Source organism: Gobio gobio (genome assembly GCF_949357685.1).
Source record: "Gobio gobio genome assembly, chromosome: 1".
Taxonomy (NCBI): Eukaryota; Metazoa; Chordata; class Actinopteri; order Cypriniformes; family Gobionidae; genus Gobio; species Gobio gobio.
In genome coordinates, this window is record NC_137097.1 from 68,855,183 (window position 1) to 68,879,298 (window position 24,116).

The following is a 24,116-nucleotide window of genomic DNA, read 5'->3' on the forward strand; positions in this document are numbered from 1 at the left end:
CTGAAGACACCAAGTGATGAAGTGTTTCAGGTGTAATTTTGTCCCATTCTTCCTGCAAACAAGTCTTAAGGTGGGCAACAAAATGCGCCACACATTCTCTATTGGAGACAGGTCGGGACTGCAGGCAGGCCAGTCAAGTACCTGCACCCTCTTCCTCCGCAGCCAGGACTTTGTAATGTGTGCAGAATGTGGTTTTGCATTGTCTTGTTGAAATATGCATGGACGTCCCTGGAAAAGATGTCTTCTTGAAGGCAGTAGGCTTGCTACGATAGTCGGTGTTGCCGGTGTTACCGGTGTCCAGACTCAACACCGGTTACATCACTTGCCCACCGTGGCACCGCCCACCGTCTTTTTGATTTTTTTATAGTAATAAAATAATTTAGTTCAGTTAGAGAACAGACAATACAAATAAAAACTGAACGTATCTGCTTAATAAAGCAGGATCCGACCGTGAGTCTCGGCAGCGGCAGGAGTCATTCATCAGATTTTAGAGTGAGGAGCTGACTGAGATGATCGCGGAAGATTTGGTTTCAGAGCGAAACGTAAAAGCGCTTATTTTAAGGGAGATTGTCATTTGTTTTGTTGTGTTTTTCATTAAAAATAATAGGCTAATGAACCCACAATTCAAGCAACCCGCAGCCGAATTGCCGCTAACTCAAAACCGAAAGTAAAATGTGTACGGCCGCACAGAGCGCGCATTGTTTACTTTCGCCTGGCTCCGCAGTGCGAGCCTCCGCTACGCTGACTGCGCGCATTTATTTTTGCCGCGCGCACCCTCGCGCTCATGCGGGCGCGTCGAGTAGGCTATAAAGGCTTTACGGACGAACTGTTATTCATTCATGACGTGCATCTCAATCATAGACTGATCAATGCTTGATCAGTGCCCTGACTACTGAACTAGGGAACTGATTGAGACATGGTCTCACAGAGCGCGCATTTACAGACGAGCTGTCATTCACGGTGTGTGCGCACTGGCGCGTTTTCAGTTCAGAGCGGTCGTGTGCATGTTACTTTCGGTTAGATAGAATTAGTGATTTAAAAGCCTCCGCCGGTGATACCGGTATTACCGGTGTTGTCACACATCAATTAACCGGTGGGAAAATTTCCTCACCGTCACATCCCTAGAAGGCAGCATATTATGCTCCAAAATCTCTATGTACTTTTCAGCATTAATGGTGCCAAAGTTACCTTTGCCAAGGGCACTGACACAACCCCATACCATGACAGACCCTGCCTTTTGGACTTGTTGCTGGTAACAGTCTGGATGATCCTTTTCTTCTTTGGTCTGGAGCACACGGCGTCCATTCCTCCCAAAAAATACCTGAAATACTGATTTATCTGACCACAGTACACGTTTCCACTGTGTGATGGTCCACCCCAAATGCCTCCGAGCCCAGAGAAGTCGACGGCGCTTCTGGACACTGTTAACACTGGACACAGGCACTTGCTGCGCTCACTCGACTCTTCACGACCAATCGCTTATTGTACCCCCAAGTTGTAAGTCGCTTTCGATAAAAGCGTCTGCTAAATGCATAAATGTAAATGTAAATGTAAATGTTAACATAGGGCTTCCTTTTGGCACAGTACAGTTTTAACTGGCATTTGTGGACGTAACTACGTATTGTGGTACTTGACAAAGATTTGCCAAAGTAGTCCTGAGCCCATGTGGTGATAACGCTTATTGATGAATGACGATTCTTGATGCAGTGCCGCCTGAGGGATCGGAGATCACGGTTGTTCAGCTTAGGCTTGCGCCCTTGTCCTTTACGCACTGAAATTCCTCCAGATTCCTTGAATCTTTTAATTATGTTATGCACTGTTGAATGTGAAATATCCAAACCTCTTCCTATCTTTCTTTGAGGAACATTGTTTTTAAACATTTCAATAATTTTCTCATGTATTTGTTGGCAAACTGGCGATCCTCGGCCCATCTTGCTCCTAAAGGATTAGACCTTTCTTGGATGCTGCTTTTGTACCAAATCATAATTACAATCACTTGTTGACATCACCTGTTTCAAATCACATCATTATTTAACCATTTTACCTCATTACTAGCCCTAAATTGCTCCTGTCCCAACTTTTTTTGAAATGTGTTGCAGGTCTGAAGGACAGGAAATGATGCATATTTACAAATGACATGAAGTTGACCAGACAAAACATGAAATAGTTTGTGTTCATATGGTCTGCAATGAAATACAAGTCAAAGTAAATTTAGAAATCACTTCTTTTTTTATTTATTTGCATTTTCCATACTGTCCCAACTTTTTCTGATTTGGGGTTGTATATATGTTTGTGTGTGTATAATACATATTAGTGTCATATTAGAAATATCCTAATATGCTCATGTAACCCCTCCTGTTCGAACCGCCCGCTCTAAGCGGGACTTGAACCCGGGTCCGCCGGCATGAGAGTCGGACGCTCTAACAAGGAAAGGATGCAACCTCTAACGTCAGTCGCAAGAGCATCTCTTGAGATCAGAGGAGTGAGGTTTACTCGTAAAGTATACATGTATAATAATTCTTCTATGGGTATTTCATATATGGTATAAACCTATATCTTCATATATTGTGAGGATGCATATATGTGCTAATAATGTATTGCCTAATATGAAACCTAAATAACATAATTACTGGGATATAGGGACATATATGTACATATATTACATTTCTGTATGGGTCCTAGCCAAATACTAATTTTAAAACCTTAAACAAAATTCACAATTAAACAATACACTCACTATTAACAAAATACAGCCATAAAACAACCTATCTAGCGTCACCAAACAGCCATTTTTTAACCAATCTTTTAAAAATCCCCAAATCCTTAAATCCCTTTATTGACACTGGTCATTTATTCCATGCAATTGCACTAGTCTAGTGTATAAAACTGTAAATTTTTCTATCCTGCTTCCGTTACAAATCTGCGGTGACCGATCACAAACCGGCTCATCCACCTGGCGCGCAATTGGCGGGTTTAACCCCTACTTAAACTTACTTTAACCCCTACTTTAACCCCTACTTACTTTTTAACCCCCTGCTTTTACATTTGTGTTTTTTTTTCAGTTGCTTATAAACATATTAATGGCAAAAGTGTGATTACACTGTATTCAGCACAAACTGGGCTACCATAATATGTGAGCAACATGTATCTACATGCTTGTATTTTTGAGAGAAAAATGTTTATGCATGGTTTTTGAGAAAAACAAGAAAAGAAAATTAAAATGAAGGCCTCAAAACACACAATAGATATGTGTCCACAAGACATTTGACTAATGGGTGTATTTGCCTGGAGTTTTTGCTTTAAACTGATGTGAGAATCATTGAGCCTACTCATTCACATGAAACAATATACTGATTTAAAATTAAGACAGTTTTTCTTCACAAAGCCTGTATGCGAGGAGGCGTGACATCTAATGAATAATGATGGAGATCACCTGAGAGGACAAAAGAACATAATAGCCAACACAATGACCTGAATAATGAATTAGCTTAATTCAGGTGTGTGACAGAGACCAACAGGACATATATTACATATTGTACTTATCTAGTAAATGCATCTTGATTTAAGAATGTTTAAATATTTAGACTAGAAACAAGACAAAAATGGACCCACTTTATATTAGGTGGCCTTAACTACTATGTACTAACATTTTAATTATCCATTTGATACAATGCACTTATTGTGTACATACATGTCTTTACATTGTACTTACATTTTTAAATATACCGGCATGTAATTACATCTGTAATTAATTTCTGTAGTTACATTTGTAATTACACTGCTGACCCTTCCCTTACATCTAACCCTACCCTTAAAATTACCAATACAACCACACCTGTCCCTAACCCTACCCCCACCACCACACCTGTCCCTAACCCTACCCATACCACCACACCTGTCCCTAACTTTACCCTTAAACTTACCAATACAACCACACCTGTCCCTAACTTTACCCGTATCCCACCTCAATATCAGGAAAAGTGTTTTGCAACACAATATGAACACAATAAGTACATTGTACTTATTTAAGTACATAGTAGTTAAGGCCACCTAATATAAAGTGGGGCCACAAAAATTACTAAAAGCATTTTTTCTACACTTTTTGTACTATTATTTTGTTTTTGAAAGTAGTCTCATGCTAAAAAATTCAATAATAAATAATTAAAATTAAGATACAATTTATACAAAATGAAATTCACTTTAAATAAAGCAATTAACTTTCTACAAAACAAAAAAATTCACCGCCGACTCGAGAGGGTTAACACGATGACGGATAGAGAAGCGATGGATCGTTGGCCTTTGATCGTTTTTTATTTATTTATTTTTATTTGGGGGTGAAATATTAGCAATATATGTGTTGACAGCTAAATTCATATTATAAATTCAGTAAATTCATGTCAATTATAGTGTGAACAAATATTATATGTGGCTGCAGTTTAAATAATGCACTTCTTTTAGATTCTCATCTTCTCATCTTCTTCCACTAATTTACACATTTCTCTCCATATGGATTATTCTCTTGGGCTCATATGACGCTCTCTTATGTGCCCCGTGTGACTGCTCCATCTGTTTATGTGTTTGTGTGTCAGTTCGACATGGGTTCGTGTATCTGGAGTGTGATGCAGACGGACAGTATAGCAAGCAGAAGAACACCAGCGAATGTCTGTCACGTGACCCCACGCAAATCAACATGGTATGTGAGAAATAGGTGATCGTTATAATAAATAGCTATAATATCTTAAACATTTTTAAGATCAATTGTGTTCTGTACTACTAAAGGTGGGAATACACTAAACAACTTTTAAAATCTAAAAAGAGATTTGGCTCAAAATATCAGACATGTGTTGTGTGGAATCTGTCAAAATCCGCAGACTGGCTTGGACTTATTGTGCTAACTAGTGTTAATTCACCCCGACTGCAAATCGGGGCAAGAGTTTCAGCTAAAATGTCATGTAATTTATTTCAGCCTTAATGCAAAGTTTAGTTTTACACAGGGTTTGTCTTTTGTTTTTTTTTTTGTTTTTTTGGTAACACTTTTACTATTAGTTGCTTTTACTGTGCATTAACTAACAATGAATAAGTATTTGTTACAGTATTTATTAATCTTTGTTAGCGTTAATAAAAAGTACTGTTCATTGTTCATGTCTCAGGTCCATTACTATTAACAGATACAACTTCTGATTTCTATAATGTATTATTAAATGTTGAAATTAACATTAACTAAGATTAATAAATGTTTTAATATTATGGGGGGTGGCGAGATCTGCTTGGTTACAAACATTCATTTTTGGGTGAACTATCCCTTTAAGGATTTTTTTATTCTAATGCTATGTGAACGTGGCCATACTGTATAAACATAGACATGTTATCAGTGATCTATGCTAATGTCTGGAGTGACACCAGTCTTTTCTTATTTGTTAATCATATACACCGATCAGGCATAACATTATGACCACGAAGTGAAGTGAATAACACTGATTATCTCTTCATCACGGCACCTGTTAGTGGGTGGGATATTTTAGGCAGCAAGTAAACATTTTGCACTATGGGAGGAAGGCAAGCCGGCGGAGGCAGTGATGCGTTGGGCAATGTTCTGCTGGGAAACCTTGGATCCAGCCATCCATGTGGATGTTACTTTGACATGTACCACCTACCTAAGCAGTGTTGCAGACCATGTACACCCTTTCATAGAACCGGTATTCCCTGGTGGCTGTGGCTCTTTCAGCAGATAATGCGCCGCCACAGAGCAGAAATGGTTCAGGAATGGTTTGAGGAGCACAACAACGAGTTTGAGGTGTTGACTTGGCCTCCAAATTCCCCAGATCTCAATCCAATCGAGCATCTGTGGGATGTGCTGGACAAACAAGTCCGATCCATGGAGCACCCACCTAGCAACTTACAGGACTTAAAGGATCTGCTGCTAACTTCTTGGTGCCAGATACCACAGCACACCTTCAGGGGTCTAGTGGAGTCCGTGCCTCGACGGGTTAGGGTTGTTTTGGCAGCTAAAGGGGGACCAAAACAATATTAGGTCATAATGTTATGCTTGATCGGTGTACATTGTGTATAATGATGAATGAAACCGCTTATAATTGATTTTCTAATGGAATATTTTAATTTAAAGGGTTAGTTCACCCAAAAATGAAAATTCTGTCATTAATTCCTCACCCTCATGTCGTTCGACACCCGTCAGACCTCCGTTCATCTTCGAAACACAAATGAAGATATTTTAGTGTAAAGCTGATGACTGAGAAAGGCTTCAGACAGGCCTCCATTGGCATTCAGTACATTGACACTTCCAAGATCCATGAAAGGCACTTAAAACGTCGTTACAAAGTCTATCTCACCACAGTGGCTCTACAATAATTTTACGATGTGACGACAATAGTTTTTGTGCGCAAAAAAAAATCAAAATAACACCTTTATCCAACTTGTTCTTGTCTTCCGTGTGCCTCCACGACGCATGCGCGAGAATATGACGTAGATCCGGCGTTCGGACATATGACCCAGAAGCGATTTGTTTACGAGCAGAGGAAGACGCGCGTGTCTAAGCTGTTGAATTCTACATTGATCGTGCTTTAGGTCTCGGCGTAATTCTCAAAATGGGGTTAAAGTGTGTATTTCATGGATTCCCAAACGCCGGCGCTACGTCATATTCTCGCGCATGCGTCGTGGAGGCACACACGGAAGTCGAGAACAAGTTGGTTAAAGGTGTTATTTTGATTTTTTTTTGCGCACAAAAACTATTGTCGTCGCATCGTAAAATTATTGTAGAGTCACTGTGGTGAGATGGACTTTGTAACGACGTTTTAAGTGCCTTTCATGGATCTTGGAAGTGTCAATGTACTGAATGCCAATGGAGGCCTATCTGAAGCCTTTCTCAGCCATCAGCTTTACACTAAAATATCTTCATTTGTGTTCCGAATATGAACGGAAGTCTTACAGGTGTCCAACGACATGAGGGTGAGTAATTAATGACAGAATTTTCATTTTTGGGTGAACTAACCCTTTAAGTTTGACAAGCATAAAAAAAGTAATTTTTTAAACTGTATTTGATCAAATTGTGTTGGACCAACTCAATTACATTTGATTACATGAATTCGTTTTTTTGAGTTGGGACTACACATATTTATTGGATGGTCATCCTGCCCTCATTTAAATTGAGAGTGTATCCTGTAATCAGGTTCACATTCACCTGTGCATGTGCGTCATTGTCTGATCAGATGTATTTGCATGTCTGTGTGCAGCAACACTACGGACGGATCCTCAGTCAGTTCCTGACCATGTACACCGTTGGATATTCTCTGTCTCTCGGGGCGCTGGTGCTGGCGTTGGGCATCCTGGTGGCCTTTAGGTAACATTTCAAGTCATCTATTCCTTCTGCTTACATTTTAAATTGAAAACATGATATTGCATCAGTGTTTGGATATTTGAATGTGTCTATGGTTAAGGAGTTGGGCTTCTTTGTGAGAAGAGTGTAATGTAATGCTTTCTGACTTTTCGTTCATTGCTCTTTGATCCCTGCAGGAAGCTGCACTGCATGAGAAACAACATCCACATGAACTTGTTTGCCTCCTTTATCCTGCGAGCCTCTTCTATCCTCATCAAAGATGCCATGTTGGAAAGGTCCGATACCTTCCATGTTGGTCAGGACATCACCACTGAACTGGAAGTGGAGTGGATGGTTAAAAACGAGGTCCAATAACCTGCTGTCTTTCTTTATGATATGCTATTAAACGATAATAACACACCACAGTTCAAAAGTTTTGGGTTGTTAAGATTTTCCAATATTTTATTCTCCTCTGCTAACCAAGCGTTACAAATGAATACATTACTACTAATTAACCATTTTCTATTTGAATAAAATTTAATTTTCATTTTAAAATTAAACTTTTCAGCATCATTACTTCAGTCTTCAGTGTCACATGATCCTTCAGAAATCCTTCTGCAATGAGGATTTGATGCTCAAGAAACATTTCTGATTATTTTCAATGTTCAAAATAGTTAGTGAATAGAATATAAATAGTTAGCTAATTGCCTCTGTAAACTAAATTTAAAATTGTGATCATAATCATGAAAGATGAAAGTGTCAATTTTGTCACAATTCACCAGTGTGAGTGCCCGTGATCACCACCAGAGGGCACTCCAACCCAGACTGTCATTCTATCATTGACTACATTACCCATAATCCTTTGCCCAGACTCATCATCACTCATTGTTTGCACCTGTGTCTCATTAACTCATTACCTCTGCCTATATATGCCATGTTCACTCTGTCATTCACTGCAAAGTCTTGTATGTGTTACTACTGCTCTGAGACAGAAGGTTGAGGATCCAAATGCAGCTTTAATGAAAGGGTAATCCACAATCTTAGTCAAGAGTAGCCTACAGGCAAAAGGTCATACACAGGCTGGCAGTCCAAACAAACAAAACACAACAAGGCAGGGAACACGGGCAAAAGTGTAATCCAGAAACAGGCAAGTAATCCAGAAACCGGGGAGAACGCTCAGAAATGCAGTAGTAACACATACAAGACTTCGCAGTGAATGAGAGTGTATATATAGGCAGAGGTAATGAGATAATGAGACACAGGTGCAAACAATGAGTGATGATGAGTCCGGGCAAAGGATTATGGGTAATGTAGTCTTTGATAGAACGACAGTCCGGGTCCTCTGGTGGTGATCACGGGCACTCACACTGGTGAATTGTGACAGATTTAATGCATCCTTTTTGAATAAAAGTATAATATATATATATACATATATACTAACCCAAACCTTTGAACTGTCGTGTATATCTATTTTTAATAATCCTATGCCTATGTGATTATTTTAAAGGAATATTCTGGGTTATTTACAACTTAGTGTCTATGGACAGAACTTTTCTGTTCCTTTCGGATGTTTTTTTTTAACTATTAAAAGCATTATTCTACTTTTAAAGGATAGATTTAACAAGAGTGTCTATTCACACCAAGTGCAAATAGCGTGCCTTTTTGGCAAATGCCATTCGAGATAAAAAAATGCTTGTTTTTCAACGTCTTCAGTGGCGCAATTAGTAAAGCGTAAAAGCCTGTACACACCGGGACGAATATTGTGCACCCTTATCGCCAGCGTTTTTCGAGACGTTTTTGGGGGCGTCTTTGTGTTCACACCCAAGCGATTTTTACTGGCGATGCGCCGAGTGCACGTGCAAATTCAGTAGATGGTGCTCCCGTTACACAAGGTGGTGCTGCGGCACTTTATGCTTCTGACACTCGCTTGTCACACAGAAGAAGAAGAAGAGAGACAGTATTTACGTTCTGCCAAAACCATTCGCACATTTTTTTTTACTGGCAAGCAGCATCAGCAGCTCATCTTCTTCTTTGTCTGCTTACTTCCTCTTCGTCATTTCAATGACGGCAAGACCGTTTTGTGCTTGAGCGCCACCAAGTCGTGTTTTACTGTAACTTCAGCAGCTCCAGACATGTGAACTAAAGCGGCGATCTCATTGGTCAGCCAGTTTTTAACACGAACCCAAGGCATTTTTTTTTAAATGCCGCTTTTACATGTGGTGTTTTGCGCGTCGGTGTGCACACTCACATTGGCGCTCTTTGTTTAGTCACGAGGCGTTAAACGTCGGCGATAAACGCGAGCGAAATTCGCCCCGGTGTGAACAAGTCTTAAGGATCTTGTTTTTGACGCGATGGATCGACTATTGTGTAAATAGAATATATTCCTATTTTCCAGTGTTAATTTCGTTGACGAATAATTTTCGTCATCATTTTTGTCTACTACCTTTTTTCACTGACGAAAACGAGACGATAACTAAATAAAAACTAGTGTTGGATAAAAAACGTATTCATTTTCGTCAACAAATAAAAACGAGACGAAAATGTTAGGGAGGGTCGATTAGGGAAGAGATCCAGTCAGAACTGGTATCTTGTGTAACAGATGCGCACATTTGATTTGAACTGATCTAACTGCTGGAAAACACGGCGCTGTTGCGCGTTCTCCAGGCTCACGCATCCCCTATACAGCGCTCCAGAGCGGCTCACAATCAATGAATAGTGCACATTTATGCCAGGCAATTGTTTATGAACTGATGCTGATTTACAATGTTTATATAGTGATATGTTTTAGACGGTTGTTACAATGCATATTTTATCTCCTGAACTTGAATGAGCTCCTGCAACTGCAATAGTAAGGCGCAGACATTTCAAAATAAGAGTCAATGTGTATTTCGAGCTTGTTTATAATTAAAAGTCACTCTTTATATATTAGATTTTGGTTACACAATAAATTGTATTTAATTTTGTTCCCATTTAATTCATAGTCAGGAGGAAAGACCAGTATTTGACACATATTCAATAAAGTATCAGGGTTATGATAGTTCACTAAAACCATAAAAAATATCTTCATTACTTGAAATTAAATAAATGTTAACTGAAAAAAAAAAATGTATTTGAAGCTTTAGCTTAACCTGATATGGCCTACTAACTAAAACAGAAATACAAAGTTATAAAAACTGTATAGATGTTTTTAAAAAACAAACGTGAAATTGACAAAAAGTGAAGTGAGCTCTCTTTCATGTATTTTTATTGTCAAAAACAAAATGATGTCAAAATATCAGTTCAAGTGACAGTCGGTTATGTAATGCTTAAATGCTTAATGTATTACAATTGAACTAAACTCATTAGATTTTAGGAGACTTAACCTACTGTAGATTTAGTCGACTAAAATCTTATGATATTTATTCGACTAAAACTAAAAACAATTCAGGTGACTAAAATATGACTAAAACTAAATCAAAATTTGCTGTCAAAATTAACACTGCTATTTTCACTTAGTAAATAGCATCTGCAGCTATTTGCACCTAGTGTAAACATCATCTATCACTATTTGCACTTAGTGCTGCCTAGACTTAATATGGAAGCTTGTTTCCGCCATAGAATAGAACTATTTAAAAGATAATTGCGACTTTTTATCTCACAATTGCGAGTTTACATCTCACAATTCTGACTTTAAAACACGCAATTCAGACTTTATAACTCGCAATTCTGACTTTATAACTGACAATTCTGACTTTATAACTCGCAATTCTGACTTTATAACTGACAATTCTGACTTTATAACTCGCAATTCTGACTTTATAACTCGCAATTCAGACTTTATAACTGACAATTCTGACTTTATAACTCGCAATTCGGACTTTACAACTCACAATTCGGACTTTATAACTCGCAATTCGGACTTTACAACTCACAATTCTGACTTTATAACTCGCAATTCGGACTTTACAACTCACAATTCTGACTTTATAACTCGCAATTCATACTTTATAACTGACAATTCTGACTTTATAACTCGCAATTCTGACTTTACAACTCACAATTCTGACTTTATAACTCGCAATTCTGACTTTACAACTCACAATTCTGACTTTATAACTCGCAATTCAGACTTTATAACTCGCAATTCTGACTTTATAACTCGCAATTCAGACTTTATAACTGACAATTCTGACTTTATAACTCGCAATTCAGACTTTATAACTGACAATTCGGACTTTATAACTCGCAATTCGGACTTTATAACTCGCAATTCTGACTTTACAACTCACAATTCGGACTTTATAACTCGCAATTCAGACTTTTTCAAGATGTCAACTCGTAATTGTCAGAAAAAAAGTCAAAATTGTGAGATAAAAAGTCGCAGTTACCTTATTTATTTTTTATTCTGTGGTGGAAACAAGCTTCCATAATTGAATGCAATTTGTTAGAATTAGTGTCCCTAAAACTATTTGAAGAATTATTGCTAATATAATATATAAACTAAAATAGCAAAATGTTTGTTCATTGTTAGTTTGTGATAGATATTGTTTTAACTAATGTTAACATGCAGTATATACTGTACATTAAATGTAATGAAGAGTTCATGAAAGTGCTTAACAGCTTCTACTTCTGCTATTAAACTCTTCAACGTATATAATTGTCTATGCCAATATGCCGCCCATGACCAGGAATGACCAGGAATATTCCTTGAAATGCATGTTTGTATAGATATGGGTTAAATACCTGTTTAACCTGAATAGAGGCGGCAGGTTAAAATCTAGCCTAAAGCTTTCAGTGACCCAAAAACATGTGAACGTGTGTGCCTTTCAGACGGCGGTCGGCTGCAGAGTTGCTGTGGTGATGATGCAATACAGCATACTAGCTAACAGCTACTGGCTGCTGGTGGAGGGCATCTACCTGCACAGCCTTCTGGTCGTCACAGTCTTGACAGAGAGAAATTACTTCGGCATCTACCTGTGCATTGGCTGGGGTGAGAGGTTCAAAGCTTTTACGCCGTGAACTCATTAACAGGGTTGAAGAGTTTCCTCATACAGAGCACGGCAGATGGTTTATGCCTCATCTCACAAGCGCTCTCTCTCTCTCTCTCTCTCTTTCTCCTTCTCCCTCAGGCGCCCCTCTGATATTCGTGCTGCCGTGGGTGATTGTGAAGTACTTGTACGAGAATGAAGAGTAAGTTCTGGAGCCACGTGGGATGAGCGTGTTTGCGTCAGGCAGACTGATGGAAGCCAGCGCTCGCGAAGCAGTCAGTGTGTTTTTGCGCTCGGGGAGTTGGCAGAAAACAGTACTCTGTCACTGTAGCGTTTGTTTTATAACAAATCAAATACATAAATTGTGAACACAAGCTACCTTTAGCCCTGATACTGTCAAACGCTCTGATGCTACGCAGATATTCGGCTTCCCGTATGATAAACGAGTATTGAGCACTTTTATGTACCTGCAACCTCCACTCCAGCATTTGGGATTTGCCTCTTGCAGTCTAGTACTGTAAATCATTCATTCAGCCTCTGTTATTGTTGGAAGGGCTTTTAAGATGTACATTTCTATTAATGAAACGTTGGGTCTGTTGGTGTTACGTATATAATAGTACCTATTTCATCCATATTTTAAAACCTGACTGCGTAATTCCCACAAGTTTCACTGCTATACTCCAAATGTATTGTAAGTAGAACCAACAACTTTAGTTATACAAAGGCAATGCACTCATATTAGGGATGCACCAAAATTAAAATTCTTGGCCGAAGCCGAATACCGAAAGCGGTTTTTCGATTTATTTTGCCAATTTTTTCACCATTGCATAAATTAAATAGTAAACATTAGCTTTTTACTATTTTGTCTTGCTTTTTTTTAAAGAAAAATACATTACAAAACTACAATTTAAAAATATTTATTTAACACTGAACATTTTTTAGCATTCATTATACAAACAAAACACAATATAACTTAAAATAAATGGCCATCTTATGCCATCTTATCTTAGGCCTATTATGCCCTACAGGTGTCATAATCAAATCACTGAGGGTGCTTCTGAAATCACTGAGGGTGCTCTATTAAAGTGCAGATGTAGGCTAAGCAACGGCTCCACCACATTTTTCTATTAATCTATTAGTCTGCCTTTACATTGCTTTAATGCGTTACTATTTCACTGTCACTTCCGAAACTTTGCAGCGTGCAATTGGCCATTAATCCTTTTTGCAACATGAAGAACACTAGTTTTATTCAATGGATTATATAGACTGTAGACTCGAAAGCGAGCCAGCCCACTCCATTTACGATCACTAAACGCTGTCGCTATATCAGTTCATCGCAATCTCACAAAGTTCAATGAAGCAGCTAACAGCGCACAATAAATATCTTACTTACGTCGATTCGTGTCTACACTTTGTTTGTTTGTTCATGAGAGGTTTTGCGAGCCTGTCTCCGCTGCAGAAACACGTTGTAATAGATGCATTTGACGTTCTACAAACACAAATATGCACTGGAGCGTTTGCCAATATATTATTACAGTATCAACTGAGGGTGCTCTTGCATTTGAGGGTGCTTAGTGTCTGTAAACAACCATTTTGGCGTCTATCTCGGACACTTTAATGCTTCCACACCAAGGTTATTATAGTTTTGCATTTTTAAATTAGTTTTTATTTTATTATCGTTTTCAATTTTGCAAAAAAATTTCTGTTTAATTTTATAAATTGTTTTGCAAGTTTTAGTTTAGTTTTTATTTTGTAAACACATTTCTATTTAGTTTTTATATATTTCGTTTCAGTTTTAGTTTTAGTAATTATAGTTTAGCAGAGTTGCCAGAACGAAGTGTAGAGACCAAATCAAGATTTTTAATTTCAGCAAAGTTTAATGTTTGCACAGATTAGAGTTTACTCTTATACAGACATCTAATAATGGAATACAGATTGTTTTATATAATGCCATGTCAGCATCTAAGGCTATATTCATGGCAAAAATTAAATTACAAAAATATAAATATCATATAAATTCAATAAAAAAAAGATAAATTCCAGACAAACTCATTCATATTAAAGATGAAATATTGTTAAACAATTAAAAGCTTTTTTTTATTTCTTCAGTAGTTACAATGTAGGCTAGCAGTGTGACTACAGCTAAAGTCATCTGACTACAGCCAACACAAACTGTTGTGAAGTTTCAACGTCTTGAGAAGCAAGTTAGTAAAATGGAATTAGAAAGGACTGACAATGCATCTGCGCACACAAGAAAATCAAAGAGCTCTCACTCATCGGCATCAAGTGCTGCAGTAAGGGCGCGCACTAAAGTAGAGGCGGCGAAGGCATGAGCAGCGTTTGCTGAGAAGGAAGCAGAGCTAAAGGTACAAAGGGCAGAGAAGGAAGCAGAGCTACAATTAGGAAAAGCAAAGCTGGAAGCTGAACTAGGTGCACTTGAACTTCAAAGATAGGCGGCCGCAGCCATTGCCCAAGCCGAGGCATTAGAAGCGGCCGAACTAGATCTAGAAGATTCAATCAAGACTGATGTATCTTCTCGAGCAAATTTACAAAATGAAATTGTAACACGCACTGAAGAATATATTGAAGCACAAGCTGCACATAGCGTAGCACGACATCAAGCATCTGCCCATGCAAAATTACCTGAGGCAGCATTGTCAGAAGGGAGCTACATCACATGGAATCCTCTATCAGAACGCAACTTACAGTTACAGGAAGGGCAAGAAGAGGTTGAAACTCATAACAGACCATCTGAGCATAACGCAGCTCCGAAAAGACCATTCTTCAGCAATCATGCTAAATTCAGGGATGTAACCCACATCAGCACACCACTTAATGGAGGTCATACAGGTCTGGTAAGATATGATGGACATCATACAACACCTGCTAGTGACAGTAGATACCCCGTAAAATCCAAGACAATACATCATCCTCGCAAATCACCACTTAAGGCAACAGCTCCATCATATGTGCCTGTGTATGCACCATCCATCCCAAGCGTGACACCTGAAACAGAACACCTGGCACGTTACCTGGCTCGGCGTGATTTAGTAAGTACAAGTCTCTACCAATTCGATGATAAACCTGAAAATTACTTAGCATGGCAATCATCATTCAGTAATGCTACTACGGGCTTAGGACTCACCTCCACTGAAATGTTAGATTTGCTGATTAAATGGCTCGGACCAGAGTCTGTGAAGCACATCAAAAGGATTCGCTCTGTGCATGTCGGCAACCCAGATGTAGCACTTAAAAAGGCCTGGGATCGCCTCCAAGAGTGCTACGCTGCACATGAAGTAATGGAGAAGTCTCTTTTTAAGGGATTGGATGAATTCCCAAGAATATCAACCAAAGATTACGGGAAGCTGAGAGACCTAGGCGATATTCTTATGGAACTCCAGGGTGCCAGAGAAGAAGGTTACCTCACAGGATTGGCCTATCTGGATACGGCCAGGGGCATTGGGCCCATAGTGGAGAAACTCCCTCACGGGCTACAGGAGAAATGGCTCTCAGTCGGCTCAAGATTTAAAGAAGATAACAATGGCTATTTCCCCCCATTCAATTACTTTGCCGATTTCATCTGCCATGAAGCACGACGGAGGAATGATCCCAGTTTCATCCTTCTATCCTCCAGCAACATCGGACTGAAGTCAGACAAAGTAGTCTCAAATAATTATGGAAGAAAAATATCCGTTCATAAGACAGACATCTCTTCGGGTAAAGACCCACCTGCGAACTCACCTGAGAGAAAGCTCGGTGGGTCAGAGAAAAACTGTCCCATTCACGACAAACCACATTCTCTAAAGAAATGCAGAGTGTTTAGAAGGAAGACGCTTGAAGAAAGAAAGAGCATTCTCAAGGAGAATGGAATTTGTTTCAAGTGCTGCACATCAGCTAGTCATCTTGCAAGAGACTGTAAGACAACAGTAAAGTGCATGGAGTGCGACAGCGACCGACATCATGCTGCAATGCATCCAGGTCCACCACCTCAAGTCTACAGAAGGCCTACACCCCCACCAGACAATGGCGGGGAGGAAAAGGAACATGCTAGCAACAGTACAACCATTTCCTCACACTGCACACAGTTATGTGGTCGAACGGCAAAATCCTGCTAGAAGATCTGTCTGGTGCGAATATACCCTCAAGGTCAACGTGAAAAGGCAACCAAGATGTACGTAATTTTGGATGATCAAAGTAACCGTTCCCGTTCACTGGTGCGATCAGATTTCTTCGAGCTTTTCATCAAGGGCCAACCATTCCCCTATTCACTGAAGACCTGTGCCGGATTGGTTGAGACCTCAGGCAGAAAGGCAGAGGGTTTCCAGGTTGAATCGCTTGATGGGCAGAGTAGCCTATTGCTACCACCGCTAATTGAGTGTAATGACATTCTCAATGATCGCTCTGAAATACCAACACCTGATGCAGCCCGTCATCATCCACACCTACGAAGTATAGCAGCACACATACCAGAACTCGACCCCAAGGCGGAAATCCTCATCTTGCTAGGCAGAGACATTGTGAGAGTCCATAAAGTCAGACGGCAAGTGAGCGGACCTCACAACGCCCCCTTTGCACAAAGATTGGATTTGGGATGGGTCCTGATAGGAGACGTGTGCCTAGGGAATGCACATAAACCAGCTGTGAGCGCGTTCAAGACATGTTGTGCTAGACAATGGCCGACCCTCCATTCTAAGACCATGTGAAAGCTTCATGAAGCTGACCGAAGATGTGTCCCATGGCAGGGAGCAGAAGAACAAACCATACAAGGCATCGTTGGAGGCCCTTGGACTACAGGTCTTCAACGAGACTGAGTCCCATAACAAACCCGCCCCATCCATGGAGGACACAATCTTTTTGGAAATCATGGACCAAGAAATGTATAGAGACAAGTCAAACAACTGGGTCGCTCCTCTCCCCTTTAGAGTTCCCCGTCAACGTTTGTCCAACAACCATGAACAGGTGTTCACTCGCTTCACCTCCCTGGAGAAAACGCTGCAGAGGAAAACTGAGATGAGAGACCAGTTTCTAGAATTCATGAAGAAAATATTTGACAACAAACATGCAGAAGTGGCTCCTCCTCTGGAGGAGAATGAAGAGTGTTGGTACCTGCCTACTTTCGGAGTCTACCACCCGCAAAAGCCTGGAAGCATCCGCGTGGTGTTTGACTCCAGCGCAAAGTACTTCGGCACATCTCTAAATGGTGTTCTTCTATCAGGCCCAGACCTCAATAACTCACTCATTGGGGTGTTGATCCGTTTTCTTAAGGAACAGGTAGCAGTGATTGCTGACATACAGCAGATGTTCCACTGCTTTCTTGTCCACAGAGACCACAGGAACTACCTGAGGTTTTTGTGGTACAGAGACAATGATATGTCTAAGGACATCATCGACTACAGGATGAGGGTCCATGTTTTCGGCAACAGTCCGTCACAATCTGTAGCCATCTACGGACTAAGGAGAGCCATCCATGAAGGTGCACTCAAACATGGAAAAGACACGGTCCAGTTTGTCGAACGCCATTTTTACGTAGATGATGGGCTCATCAGTGTGCCAACTGAAGCTGAAGCCATCAGTCTCCTACAGAGAACGCAGACCTTTCTCAGTGAGTCAAACCTGAGGCTTCACAAGTTTGCCTCAAAGAGTGAAGCCGTCCTTCAGGCCTTTGCACCAGAGGACAGAGCAGTTAAGAAAGACCTCGACCTTAGCGGTGAAGCTACACCAGTGCAACGCAGTTTGGGACTGCTGTGGGAGACAATGAAAGACACTTTCACATTCACAGTCTCAGAGCACAAGAAACCCTTCACTCGCAGGGGAGTCCTGTCAACAGTGAATAGCGTCTTTGATCCTTTAGGCATGGTTGCACCGGTGACTATTGAAGGCAAAAGTCTCTTGAGGGAACTCAGTGTTAACACATGTGACTGGGATGCTCCTCTTCCAGAACAAAAGCTGAAACAATGGGAAGTATGGAGTGAGTCACTGCATGACCTAAGCAAGCTGCACATCCCACGTTCATACACTGCAACGTCACTTTCCAATGCTGTACACACAGAGCTATGTGTGTTCTCTGATGCGTCCACAAAGGCCATTGGAGTGGTTGCATATCTCAGGACCATTCAAGCTGAGGGACAAGTTGAAGTAGGATTCATTTTAGGGAAGGCTAAGCTGGCCCCACAGTCCGAACCTACCATTCCTCGGTTGGAATTGTGTGCCGCTGTATTAGCCGTGGAAGTCGCCGAACTCATCCAAGATGAACTGGACCTGAAGCTTGATGCGATCAAGTTCTATTGTGACAGCAAGGTCGTGCTTGGATACATTCACAATCAGACAAAACGCTTCTACGTCTACGTTCATAATCGAGTCAGACGAATTTGTCAGTCCACAAGACCTAACCAATGGTTTTATGTCAACACAGAGGACAACCCGGCTGACCACGCATCCAGGTCAGTTCCTGCGTCCCAACTGACAAAGACTAAGTGGTTCACTGGACCAGCCTTTTTACACCAGCCAAATTCATCTGACATGGATACAGGCCGGACGTTTGAACTTGTTAACCCAGAATCAGACATGGAAATACGACCTGAAGTGAGTAGTTTTCTTACTCAGATACAAAACCGAGGCCTTACCACCACACGGTTTCAGCGCTTTTCATGCATGCGCTCCCTCATCTTTGCAAAAGAGCTCACAGCGCTTGAGTTTGGACAAGCTGTAACCAAGGACAGTTCCCTTCACTAGCTCAGACCTGTTCTTGTAGGTCATCTGATTTGTGTTGGTGGCAGATTAAAACACGCTGACTTGAGCACTCAGGAAAAAAAACCATCATCTTGCCCAAGACCAGCCACGTTTCTCTGCTGTTGGTGCGACAGTATCATGAAGAGGAAAAGCATCAAGGCCGTCACTGCACCGAAGGGGCCCTGAGAGCAGCGGGCTTCTGGGTCATAGGTGGAAAACGACTTATTGCCTCTGTCTTACACAAATGTGTAGTGTGCCGAAAGTTACGACGAAGAACAGAGGAACAACTTATGGCAGACTTACCTCCAGAACGCTTGCACACATGCCCACCTTTCACCTATGTAGGAGTGGATGTGTTCGGACCATGGCAAATTGTTTCCAGGCGTACACGAGGTGGACAGGCCCAAAGCAAAAGATGGGCGATGCTTTTCTGCTGTATGAGCTCCAGAGCCGTGCACATTGAGATCATCGACTCCCTAGACACGTCCAGTTGCATTAATGCATTGAGACGTTTCTTTGCCATACGGGGACCTGCGAAGCAGATAAGATCAGACTGCAGAACAAACTTTGTAGCCGCTGCAAAAGAACTGGGACTAAGCCGACAACAACCTGACATCACAGAGCAGAACTTCTTGAGTCAACAGGGGTGCTCATGGGTGTTTAATCCTCCTCATGCGTCCCATATGGGAGGATCATGGGAACGTGTGATAGGCCTATGGCAAGGATCACCGCTGTCTTCCCTGGGAGAGACAGCAAAGTAAGGAAGGTGGAGCTCAGGACATCGGATCAAGGTTCTGCAAAGGTGTTCTTGAGACCAGTGTCAGAAGTAGTTCTTCTTCTGCCCAAAGACTGAAAGTTCAGAGACATTTGATAGTTAATAGTGACCTTTAAGGTCAGACGGGGAGTGTTCTGCCCTTCAGTCATTTAAGTTTAATTTTTATGCATTTAATTTAGTATACTTTCAGTTTCATGCAGACTCTTATTTTGACGTGAGTTAAAACCAGAAGTAGGAAATCGCGTGAGAAACGGCAGACTGGTAAAAAATGCAGACGTTCATTGTGCCAGGGAAAATGCATCCTGCCCGTTGATTCCCCAGCAGAAGCATCGCTTGTATGTATATAATCTATGTTCTGACTAAGTTAACTTTTAAGCATATTGATTTCATGCTGTAAAAGTAATGCTCATGGAAACTAGGTGACTTAGCTAATTTCAGTATCTTGCTGTTTGTTTCCTAGTTTCACTCACTCGTCTCTCATCTCTCATCACTCATCTGATATGTATGGATTCAGTACAATGTGAAGAAAATAAATCTGCATACAACGAACTAAGGATTTCTTCATGTTCATGAATAGAGAGAGTTTAGCTCACTGTTTAGTTGGAGTTGCTACACCTCAATGAGAACAGTACAGTGAAAAAGCGACGCTTCTGCTGGGGAATCAACGGGCAGGATGCATTTTCCCTGGCACAATGAACGTCTGCATTTTTTACCAGTCTGCCGTTTTTCTCTGAGCGAATCTGGAGTCACAAACTGACTGCGATCAACAACACCTTTGAGCCTGTCAATATTACGCAAACATGAAATCTCAAACACACAGTAGCACTTGCTACTATAGTTGTTCTTGCACCTGCATCTCTCATCGCGTATGAAACGGCGTTCTAAAGCAGTGAACTCAAGATCAACGTGAGTCTCGTTACCTTGTGTCATTTCCCATTTCACTGCCACGAACGCATTCTTTGTGAACAGCCGTTTCTAGCGATGTGTTTACTAGCGCCATATACAGACACTCCCTCAACCGCCACAGGTCAGATTTTCCGCCACAGTAAAGAGAGCTTATTAATTACGAAAATGAATATTTATTTTTGCTAATTATTATTTTATTGCAGTTCGCTTTTTCAGTAAGAGTTGTTTGTTTCGTTTGGTTTTAGTTTTTCATTTATTATGATTTTTTAATTTTATTTCAGTTTGCGAAAATGTTTTTTGACCAATAGTTTTAATCTTAGTTTCAGTTTTCGTTTACGAAAATAACCTTGCTTCCACACTTCCGACATGTTTGCTGCATTCAGAAGCGTGCGCGCCTCTCTCTCACACGCGCTGGTTGCTATATTTGATCGCGTCATCAAAAACGTCATTATTCTATTAAATTTATTCAATCTTTTCACTTATTCAATCATTTCGGTTGCCGAACATTCGGTGTATCCCTAACTTATATCACTATGAATAGGAGAAAATGCAACGTGCAATATGGCGGAACAAGTCCCGCCTTCTAAATAAAAGAGCCAATCGCCGATTGGTTGTCATTGCATCACTGCAGCTGCATTAGAAGCTCCGTTTGAGCAGTCAATGGTATAAGCAGCATAATCCATGGCTAGCTGTGCATTAAACGATTTTAATACACTTTGCGGCGACAACCACCATTCTTTGCCTCTACTTCATGCATTAAAATCTTTTAATGCACAGCTAGCCGTGGATTATCCCTTACTTACGTTTAAAGTTAATATATATTTAATAGCAACTTCATCATTATAAATGTGTAATTACATATATATTTAAATACATGACATCGAAGTTTCAATAGAAATCAAAGTATATTTAAGTCTACTTTAAATGCATTCAGCAGTAAACTTTAACCATATTTCAAAGACAATAGAAGTTATGGACCCACTTTATATAGGGTGACCTTAACTACTATGTAATAACATTTTAATTAATCATTTGATACAATGCACTTATTGTGTACATACATGTCTTTACATTGTACTTACATGTTAAAAAATACCTGCATGAAATTACGTCTGTAATTCATTTCTGTAGTTACATTTGTAATTACACAGTTGACACTTCCCTTACACCTAACCCTACCCTTAAACTTACCCCCACCACCACACCTGTCCCTAACTCTACCCTTAAACTTACCCACACCACCACACCTGTCCCTAACTTTACCCTTAAACTTACCCACACCACCACACCTGTCCCTAACTTTACCCTTAAACTTACCCACACCTGTCCCTAACTTTACCCTTAAACTCACCCATTCCACCACACCTGTCCCTAACTTTACCCTTAAACTCACCCACACCACCACACCTGTCCCTAACTTTACCCTTAAACTTACCCACACCACCACACCTGTCCCTAACTTTACCCTTAAACTCACCCATACCACCACACCTGTCCCTAACTTTACCCTTAAACTCACCCACACCACCACACCTGTCCCTAACTTTACCCTTAAACTCACCCACACCACCACACCTGTCCCTAACTTTACCCTTAAACTCACCCACACCACCACACCTGTCCCTAACTTTACCCTTAAACTTACCCACACCACCACACCTGTCCCTAACTTTACCCTTAAACTTACCCATACCACCACACCTGTCCCTAACTCTACCCTTAAACTTACCCACACCTGTCCCTAACTTTACCCTTAAACTTACCCACACCACCACACCTGTCCCTAACTTTACCCTTAAACTTACCCACACCACCACACCTGTCCCTAACTTTACCCTTAAACTTACCCACACCACCACACCTGTCCCTAACTTTACCCTTTAACGCACCCACACCACCACACCTGTCCCTAACTTTACCCTTAAACTTACCCATACCACCACACATGTCCCTAACTTTACCCTTAAACTTACTCACACCACCACACCTGTCCCTAACTTTACCCTTAAACTCACCCACACCACCACACCTGTCCCTAACTTTACCCTTAAACTTACCCATACCACCACACCTGTCCCTAACTTTACCCTTAAACTTACCCACACCACCACACCTGTCCCTAACCCTACCTGTATCCCACCTCAATATCAGAAAAGGTGTTTTGCAATACAATTTGAACACAGTTAGTACATTGTACTTATTTTTTGATGTAAGTACATAGTACTTAAGGCCACCTAATATAAAGCCGAAGGGCCGACGTTATTATAAAATCACATATAAAGATGTACTTCAGTGGGTCCAAAAACCCTTTAAAGTTGCATCTAATAAATGTACAATATATATTGCAATTATCATTCAGTTAGATATCCCAAAACATTGCATTCAGTTCACACTTAAGTGTATTCTTTTAAAGTATATTATTTCCATGGTGCTCTTTTTAAAAGTATGCTAAAGTGTACTTTTCCACAAGAGATTGTCCAGTCGCTTTCCTATACTTGTTCTATACCTGACCAGCAGGCACCGTGACAGATATAAGCCGTGTAGCTTGTATATCTTTAACATGTCATGCTCTGCTGGGGTTGAGGAAAGGTTCATACTCTCTCACACTCATCACCCAGTCCATCCTGCTGTAGCGAGCTGATAAAAGAATCACTCCTTCCTGTTGATAAGCTGCAGATCGTCTCCACTCTCATCTGACAGCATGTCATCTGTCATGTGTCTGTGATGCTATTCATTACAGCATCGCTGTTTTTTCCCCGCTATCACTCCAGATACCGAGATAATGCTGCTTTTTCAGTAAGCAGATTTTCTGCATGCATTGAAATACTACTAAACTGTCAAATTGTGCAAAAAAATGCACTTGCATTGACCTTTCATTCCTAATCATCCCCATATACTGATTGGTGGTGGTTGAGGAGATTCCCTTCTTCTATATGTAAAGCGCTTTGAGTACCCATAAAAGCACTTGTTCTTTGTATATTATTTAATTAAACTGCTAAAAAAAAATTACACAAAATTGATTAAAATTGATTTACATTAAAGTGATAACTTATTGTTCTTACTGATTTACTGAATTAAAACAAATACACATGATGGAGTCTTTTGACAACAAATTAACACAGTACATAATGAGCAGTGATTTTATTAGCTTTATTAATATTTTGCAGTATATATGTGCAGTATTCAGTAAAAAGTATTCCTTTTTAGTATTCCTTTCTGAACAATACTTTCTTTAGTGGTGCTGATTGCACTGGAATTCTGGCTATATTAAAACATGGTATTTTACAGTGTCCTTGTTACACATTACATGCACTTAAAAGAGTAAATTGTGCAAGATTTTAAGCAACTAACCCTAAACTAAACCCTAACCTTAAGATTAAGTGAAGTTCCTAAACGTAATTTAGGGAGG

At 40.3% G+C, this 24,116-nt stretch overlaps 1 protein-coding gene across 2 annotated transcripts in view; it reads left to right on the forward strand.

The window, feature by feature from the left end:
* gcgra (glucagon receptor a) overlaps positions 1-24,116 on the forward strand; it is a 130,969-nt gene that overhangs the window by 94,591 nt on the left and 12,262 nt on the right. For both annotated transcript variants that reach the window (XR_013817330.1, XM_079827452.1), the window contains exons 5-9: positions 4,590-4,693; positions 7,248-7,354; positions 7,528-7,696; positions 12,140-12,299; positions 12,439-12,499. Coding sequence is in view for 1 of the 2 variants with exons in the window: in XM_079827452.1 (XP_079683578.1) it covers positions 4,590-4,693; positions 7,248-7,354; positions 7,528-7,696; positions 12,140-12,299; positions 12,439-12,499 (601 nt within the window). In the remaining variant the exon portion in view is untranslated. The remainder of the gene's footprint in view (positions 1-4,589; positions 4,694-7,247; positions 7,355-7,527; positions 7,697-12,139; positions 12,300-12,438; positions 12,500-24,116) is intronic.